At 54.7% G+C, this 8773-nt stretch overlaps 1 protein-coding gene across 1 annotated transcript in view; it reads left to right on the top strand.

Annotated features, from left to right (window-relative positions):
- The first annotated feature begins 265 nt into the window (after positions 1-265).
- The window catches only part of ATP8A2 (ATPase phospholipid transporting 8A2), a 301962-nt gene continuing 293454 nt past the window's right edge, over positions 266-8773 (top strand). Inside the window, exon 1 of the mRNA XM_029048279.1 lies at positions 266-420. Coding sequence (XP_028904112.1) covers positions 345-420 — 76 coding nt within the window. The 5' untranslated portion in view covers positions 266-344. The remainder of the gene's footprint in view (positions 421-8773) is intronic.

Below are 8773 nucleotides of genomic sequence, written 5' to 3'. Positions count from 1 at the left end.
GCCTAACTGATACCGTCGTTATTATCGGTATTATTTTTATTCCCCGTGGCTCGGGTCCCTCATCCGTCACAGGGGGGATGGGGACGGTGAGCCCCCCGTGGGGCAACCCGATGACCTTGGATCCCTCCCCCCCCCCCCCGGCGCTCAGACCAGCGGTCGGCACGTAGTAAGCGCTTAGCGGATCCCATCATCATCGGGAGGGGGCGGGGAAGGAGGCTCTGCGGCAGCGGCGGCCCGGGCGGAGGCAGGGCCAGGGGGAAGCAGGGCCGGGGGGCTCCGCGCCCACCAGCTCCCGGGCCAACGGGGGCCAGCCCAGCGCCCGGCCCGGCCCGGCCCGGAGGAGGATGCCCACCGGCCCCGGCCTCGACAAGGCTGTCAAAATGTCCCTGAGGAGCAAATCCAGGATCCATTCGTCCGCGGGTAAGGCCCGGGGGCCCGGGGAGGGTCCGGGGGGCCGCGGGACCGCTCCTGCCCCTCCTCTCCCCCCCCCCACCCCCCGCCAAACTCCGCCCCTCCGAGCCGGGGGCCGGGGGCCGGGGGCCGGGGGCCGGGGGCCGGGGGCCGGGGGCGCGGGCTGGGGCCTGCGGGCATCGCCCGGGGAGGGGCGCGGGGGCACGGCCAGGGGCCTGCGGGCGTCCGCGGGGAAGGGTATGGGGGCAGGAGGTCGGGGGGAGGGGGCTGCGCGCATCCCCCGGGGAAGGGTTATGGGGGCACGAGGTCGGGGGGAGGGGGCTGCGGGCATCCCCCGGGGAAGGGTTATGGGGGCACGAGGTCGGGGGGAGGGGGCTGCGGGCATCCCCCGGGGAGGGGGAAGGGGGCACGGGGGCACGGGGAAGGGGATGGGGAGGGGCTCGGGGGCACGAGGTCGTGGGGAGGGGGCTGCGGGCATCCCCCGGGGAGGGGTATAGGGTCGCGAGGTCGAGGGGAGGGGGCCGCGGGCATCCCCCGAGGAAGGGTATGGGGGCACGAGGTCACGGGGAGGGGGCTGCGGGCATCCCCCGGGGAAGGGTATGGGGGCGCGGGAAGGGGGCCGCGGGCATCCCCCGGGGAAGGGGCAGCAGCCACCCCGCGGGGGAGGGGAGGGCTGGGGTCGCAGGCCGGGGGTCGTAGCCACCCCAAGGTCTGCGGGCCGAAGGCGGAGGTGGCCGCACCCCAAATGGGAGGGCGAGAGACCCCTCCCCTGCCCTCTGCTCTCCGTTCATTCATTCGGTCCTACTGATTGAGCGCCGAGCACCGTACCGAGCGCCCGCGGAGGACAGTTCGGCAACAGAGAGAGACCATCCCTACCCAGCGACGGGCTCCCAGTCTAGAAGGGGGGAGACGGACAACGCAAGTAAACTAGTATAAGGAAACCGGCTTCGGTAGCATCGATACAAGTAAACAGAATTATACGTATATTCCCATCTTTAATAAACTAGATAGATTAATAAATATGTACATATATACTCGAGGGGTGGGGAGGGGGGCAGAGGGAGGGAGTCGGGGCGATGGGGAGAGGAGAAGAAGAGGAAAAGGGGGGCTCGGTCTGGGAAGGCCTTCTGGAGGAGGTGAGCTTTCGGCCCTCTTGTCCTCTTCCCCGCACACACGGGGGCGAGCCAAGAGCGCTTGGCACGTAGTAGGCACTTAATAAATACCCTCGTCGCCATCACAAGGGCCTCACGGGCTTCCCGCACCCCGAAATCTCTGGTTCCCCTCAGGGGTACCGAGCGCCCCTCCGGGGGCTGGAGGAGACGAGACGGAGGAGCGGCGTGGCTTCGTGGCGAGAGCTCGGGCTTGGGGCGGGGGATGCGGGTTCTAATCCCGGTTCTGCCCCTTGTCTGCTGTGTGACCTCGGGGAAGCCACTTCACTCCTCTGGGCCTCGGTGACCTCATCTGGAAAATAGGGATGAAGACCGTGAGCCCCACGGGGGACAACCTGATTCCCTCATATCCACCCCAGAGCTTAGAACGCTGCTTGACACATGATATTAATAATAATAATAATAATGGCATTTGTTAAGTGCTTACTCTGTGCCAAGCGCCGTTCTAAACACTTAACAAATACCATTATTATTATTATTATTATTATTAAAGTCTGGAGGCTGAGCCCCAGTCTGCACGGGCACGTTATCTTGGGGCAAAGCTTTGCTGCAGGGCTGAAACACAGCCAAAACCCTGTGAGTCATATTTTCGACACATTCGTTTCTCCCCCGCCTTAGCCACGCACACAGGTAGGACACACATCTCTGCCACACGAACACACACCGACACCTCGAATCCCCCACGCCGCCAAGGACACCGAACCCGTGCCACAACCCCGAGATCTAGAAACCCTAAAGGCACGAATCTGTATTATTTTTGCGTATTTGCCGACCTAGAGAAAGCGACTGCCGACGGACTCACGCTTCACCCCAAGATCCAAGTCCTACGCGGCCCGACCTGTTCGCTTCCAGAAATACTCATTTAGAAGTCATTCGTTCAGTCTTATTTATCGAGCGCTCGCTGGGTGCACAGCGCTGTACTAAGCGCTTGGGAAGTACCGTTCGGGGACAGAGAGAGACGATCCCCGCCCACAACGGGCTCACGGTCTAGAAGGGGGGGAGACAGACGGCAAAACGAGTAACCCCAGGAACTGTCGTGCTGCCTACCGGAACGAATAACCTGCGGTGCTTCCCGTAACCTTGAGGAATCTCAGTTTCGCTGGTGGTGAATGATTGAGCGGTGAGCGACGCTCGCCGGTCTGAACGTTCAGAAGGCAGGGGGTAAGAAGTTCAGAGATGCTGATGATCTTTTAAGTCCGGGCTTTTTATAGGGAAGGAAGATGTCTAAATATAATTGACTTTCATACTTGGAGTATTGGGTAGCAGCGAACGAATGAAGGAACTGGCGTTGAGTGGCACGGACGGGAATCTTGAAGGAGGTTTGACTTTGCGCGAAGGGTGCTGCCCTCTGCCGACATCACAAGTTCGGGACGTTTTTCTTTCGGAGCCTTCAAGCATTTCTCCCGCTCTTCCGTTGCATTTCGTGTACTCTTTAGGCCTGAAGACTTTCCTCCTCGGTCTCTCCTTGTTTCATTTCATGGGGGGGGGGGGGGGGGGGGGGGAAAGCATTGGAAAGGTCACAGAGAGTCAAAAATAGAGAAGCGGCGTGGCTCGGTGGAAAGAGCCCGGGCTTGGGGGTCCGAGATCATGGGCTCGAATCCCGGCTCCGCCGCTTGGCAGCTGTGTGACTGTGGGCGAGTCACTTCACTTCTTTGGGCCTCGGTGACCCCGTCTGGAAAATGGGGATGAAGACTGTGAGCCTCACGTGGGACAACCTGATGACCCTGTATCGACGACCCCAGCGCTTAGAACGCACATAGTAAGCGCTTAACAAATACCAACGTTGTTATTATTATTATTGTTATTAAAAGCATCCTGAAAAGGAATGATGACAAATTTGGAAACCGTTGGGTACAGGTTCGATTCGGCAAAGGGGCAGGGTTTTGCGCAAGGTCAGCCCGGCAGTTGACTCTTAACACGGAGACGGGTCTCGTCCCGTCGGCAGAGTCGACCCCGGGAGCAACTTGGTGTTTTCCAGAAGTTTGGAATGGCAGCAGGGATGCATTATTTTCTGCAAAGCTGGCATTCGTATATCCCGTACTGGGCACTTGGGAAAAAACAATAGAAGCCTGAGACATATTCGCAGCGGTGGCCTAGGAGAAACAGGGTGGCCTAGTGCATAGAGCATGAGCTCCTCTACTCTCCCTCCCCTCCCCATCGCCCCACTTGCTCCCTTTACTCTATTCCCCTCCCCGCCCCACGGCACTTGTGTGTATATGTACATATTTATAATTATAATTCTATTCATTTTGTTAATGTGCATATATCTATAATTCTGTTTATAATAATGATAACGTTGGTATTTGTTAAGCGCTCATGTGCAGAGCACCGTTCTAAGCGCTGGGGTAGATACAGGGTCATCAGTTTGTCCCACGTGAGGCTCACAGTCTTCATCCCCATTTTACAGATGAGGGAACTGAGGCCCAGAGAAGTTAAGTGACTCGCCCACAGTCACACAGCTGACAAGTGGCAGAGCCGGGAATCGAACCCGTGACCTCTGACTCCGAAGCCCAGGCTCTTTCCTCTGAGCCACGCTGCTTCCCCAACTGATGTTACTGATGCCCATTTACTTGTTTTGATATCTGTCTCCCCCCCGTTTTAGACTGTGAGCCCTTTGTGGGCAGGGATCGTCTCTCTCTGTTGCTGAATTGTACTTCCCAAGCGCTTAGTACAGTGCTCTGCACAAAGGAAGCGTTCAATAAATATGACTGAATGAATGAATGGAAGTCAGAAAGGCCTAGGTTCTAGTCCCGGCTCAGCCACCTGTCTGCTGTGTGACTTTGGGCAAGTCACTTAACTTCTATGGGCGTCACCTGTAAGATGGGGATTAAGACTGTGAGCCCCACGTGGAACATGGATCGTGAAACCGAACCGATTATTTTGTCCGTCCCGTATCTCAGCTCTTAGAACAATGCCTGGCACATGGTCAGCGCTTAACAGATACCATAAAAAAGGAGTTTATACTCCAGAGGGGAAGAGAGTCGTAGTTACTCTGGAAGTAGAATAAATTAATTGAATCTACGATTGTATATACTTACGCAAGGCTTGATGTTGGGTATAAATCAGTACAGAAACAGTGGAGGTGGTTGTGAGGTTAATATGACTCGTACACAGACAAGCCCTTGGGCTCGAATCACTTGCGTACATGACGGTTCCTAGCCGCGTGTGTATTTTGGATGGGAGAGTAAAACGAAGGTGGATGGGATAAATGCACCTCTGGGACAATCCTCAGAATCCTAAAACAGATGTTTGCAGATCCGGTGCTAGTCACATTCTAACGTAGCCCAGTGTGGACCCTCTTTTTCCTCTCCACGTGAGCATTTGCCCGTCAGCCATTCTCGTGAAATAACTTCTAGAACATTTCGTAACTTTCACTCTGTCTTCAGGACTAAGAAATACTACTAGAGGTTTACTCTGGACTAAAAAAACAGACAGAATCACCTGCTCGATTTTGGATAAATCGGAAGCTAGGCTTATTGGGAGAGAGCCGGACAAGGTCGCTATGAGCGGCTTGGAAGTACTGCATTCTCTCCTTCTCTAAAGATCATTAAAAGGTGAAGGTGCCTCCCCACCAGAGTCTATCACCTTGCACTAAGTGCCCGCTATCTCCTACCCACTCCAGCCCCTTTCCCACCCTCTGAACTTAATCACTTCAGGAGATGGTTTCATTTATTTCATGATTGATTTGCTTTTCATGAGGGTGTGATTTTTTTTCCCTTTTATCTAGCAGAGGTGCTGGGCCAGATTAATGGATTACATTAAGATCATTCCCGAAGAAGCATCTCTGAATTGCTTAACAAGATATTATTATATTATAATGCGTAAATATTATTATAAAATATGATTACATGACATTATAGGGTTTTATCATTATTAATTGTTATGAAGTCTTCAGAGAGGGGTCTGCCTTTCCTTCCTGCTTCTGATGCTCTGCACGTCATTTACGACCATTTAAGCCAAGAAAAGTGCTCGGACCTACTATTAAAAGCTATCAAAGTAGGTTAAAAATAAAAGTGGCCTCGCTGCCCTCCGCTATGGTATTTCCCCTGGGTCATCAAAGCGACCCCGAAGCCCAGCCACACTCCGCCGTCGGTACCTAAACTGTCCAACCCGCTTCTCTCTCTTTCTCTGTCTCCCTCTCTCTCTGTGTCTCTGTTCCCGCGTCCCCGACACTCTTCCCCCGTTACCCATCTCTGTGTCTCACTCTCGGTCTCTCTCTCCCCACAGTCTCTGCCGCTCCAGCTCCGCTTCTCTCTGTCTCCGAAAAGCTATCCCTCTTCGGTCAGACCAGTATAATGCCATCAGTGGGACCCCGAAGGTCTCTTGAAAGAATCAGTCGAGCGATAGACCGATCGTATTTATCGAGTGCTGACTGTATGCAGAAGCGTGTGACAGAGGCCCTCCTTTCCTCTCTCCTTCTCATCGAGATCTACCTTCTCACATTCTCATGCACTGATGAAATTTACATTCCCATTTCAAACTTCAGTTCTTCTCCTGGATCTGAATCTTCTTTGATCTTTAAGGGGTGCCAGGGCCCTAAATGTGGCCTTGCCCCTTGCTTATGCAGGACCTGATGCCTGGTACATGGCACGTGCTATGGAGAGGCACTGTAGCCTAGTGGAAAAGGCATGGGCTGGGAGTCAGGAAACCTGGGTTCTAATCCCGGCTCTGCTACTTCCTTGCCTCAGTTTCCTCATCAGTTCAATGGCGATAAAATACCCCGTTGCCCCTCCCTCTTAGACTGTGAGCCCCATGTGGGACAGGGATCTGATCTGATTGTCTCATATAATAATGGTATTTGTTAAGCACTTATTATGTGCCAAGCACTGATCTAAGCGCTGAGGTAGATACGAGGTCATCAGCTTGTCCCACGTGGGCCTCACGGTCTTCATCCCCATTTTACAGATGAGGGAACCGAGGCCCAGAGAAGTGAAGTGGCTTGCCCAAGGTCACACAGCTGACAAGCGGCGGAGCCGGGATTCGAACCCACGACCTCTGGCTCCCCAGCCCATGCTCTTTCCACTGAGCCATGCTGCTTCTCTACCCCAGTGCTTAGTCCAGTGTTTGATCCAGAGTAAGTGCCTAACGAATACCATTATCAATCAATCAGTCCATCAGTCGATCGTATTTCTTGAGGATTTACTGTGCGAAGAGCACTGTACTAAGCACTTGGGACTTGGTAGACATGATCCCTGCCCACGACGAGTTTACAGTCTAGAGAGACAGGCGTCAATATAAATCAATAGATCGCAGCTATGTACTTGAGTGCCGTGGAACTGAGGGAGGAGTGAATACAGGGTTCAAATCCAAATGCAAGGGCGACACAGAAGGCGGTGGGAGAAGAGGAAATGAGGAATTCTTATTATTAGGAAGAAAATAGAAGGGAGGAGCCGATCTTTTGGACCTCCTGCGTCCGCAGTCTGATTGCCATCAGGCCCGCCCGGATGGTTCGGGACTCCAAGCCCATGGCCTCACGCGTATTTCCACGGCTTATCTCCTCTAGTGAGCAAAGGCCCGAGTCCTAAAGAACAAGGAGACGGGGAGAATAACAGTCCCTTTCCCTGGTATCGTTTGGAATTTCACTGAATTTCCTGAGCCCCTGGGGAGAGTCCAAAAGACTCCATCTAGTAATAATAATGATGGTATTTGTTAAGCGCCTACTATGTGCCAAGCACTGTTCTAAGCGCTGAGCGCCGTTAAGTGATCGGGCAGAGGCAAACACATGCAGGACTCACAGCGTCCGCAGGCTTTAAACTTCCAGCGAAGGCTTGGCCGGAGTGAAGCGAAGACGGGCGTGAGCTCTGGGACGGCACCAGGATATCAGCTAGGAAAAGGCCGAGTGACCTACGTGATTAGCCTTGAGGAGAAAGTTGGATACCTTGGCGGCAGCTCCTGTTTCCCAGAGTTCACTCATTAATTAGATTTGACCCGATCTTTTAAGCAACATATTCCGAAAATGTTTTCCTCCTAGCCTGATTTCCTCCATAATTTATTGCCTTCTCCAATGAGCCTCCCAGAGGAAATTCGGACAATAAATAGGATGTGCGAGAGCAGGAGGAGGCCAAGGGGATGTTAAATGGTTGGAAGAACACCACTCGTCCCGACTGCTGCCATCCCCCCAAGAGAGGAGGGCTATCACAGAGAACTGGGCGGTGGTGAAGACCTAGGATTCTGTCGTACGACGTCGTCCCCGAGGGGTGATGCTGGATTCCTTTGAGGGTTAGGGTGAGGGCCAGGGCCTGGGAGTCAGAAGGACCTGGGTTCTAATCCCAGCTCCGCCATCTGTCTGCTGTGTGACTTTGGGCAAGTCACTTCGCTCCTCTGTGCCCCAGTGACCCGATCTGTACAATAAGGATGAAGGCTGTGAGCCCCATTTGGGACGTGGACTTTGTCCCACCTGAGTAGCCCATGGCTACTCCAGCACGTAGTACAGTGCCTGGCACACAGTAAGTGCTCAACGAATACCATAAAAATTAGTGCCAGGCACTGTTCTAAGCACTGGGGTAGATACAAGCTAGTCGGGTCGGACCCAATCCGTGTCCCTCACGGTGCTCACTGTCTTAATCTCCACTTTACACGTGACCGAGGGGCAGAGAAGTGATTTGCCCAAGGTCACAGAGCAGACAAGAGGTGGAGCCAGGATCAGAACCCAGGTCCTTCTGACTCCCAGGCCCCTGCTCTATTCACTAGGCCCCGCAGCTTCTCTTCCTCCGCAGCCCTGCGCAGAGAGTGAGGAAAGGCGGGGGCTCCGATCGGCCCAGCCCCCCAGAATGGGGATTGGCCAAGCCCCGGGATGGCATCAGACACTCAGCCACAGTCGGACCGGTCGGCAACCGGGCCGTGCCAGGCTGCGCTCCCGAAACGTAGGCAACGCGGGCCCTCCACGTTGCGGAGGTTCACTCCGGAACGTCTGTGGCCGGCGATTAGGGAGCCCCCGCAGGGCTGTCACCACCCTTAGTATCCTGTCAAAGGAAGTGGCTCTGTCAGAGCTCAGGGCAGAATGCCCTTTCGCGTGCACAAGCCGGAGCGCCTCTCTGATCTTCTCTTCTTCGTGCTCTCCCTCCGACACGGTCGAAACTCCCCCCACAGCGAATCGGAGTCGAGATCTGCTTTCCGAAACAGCGGGGAGGAATCCTTATTGCCCGGGTGTTTCTCACGACAGTTTCACCCCCCGCCGCTAATGCACTGGGGAT

Source organism: Ornithorhynchus anatinus, chromosome 20, assembly GCF_004115215.2.
Source record: "Ornithorhynchus anatinus isolate Pmale09 chromosome 20, mOrnAna1.pri.v4, whole genome shotgun sequence".
Lineage (NCBI taxonomy): Eukaryota > Metazoa > Chordata > Mammalia > Monotremata > Ornithorhynchidae > Ornithorhynchus > Ornithorhynchus anatinus.
Note: the sequence above shows the minus strand (reverse complement) of the source record. Positions and strands in the feature narration are given on the sequence as shown.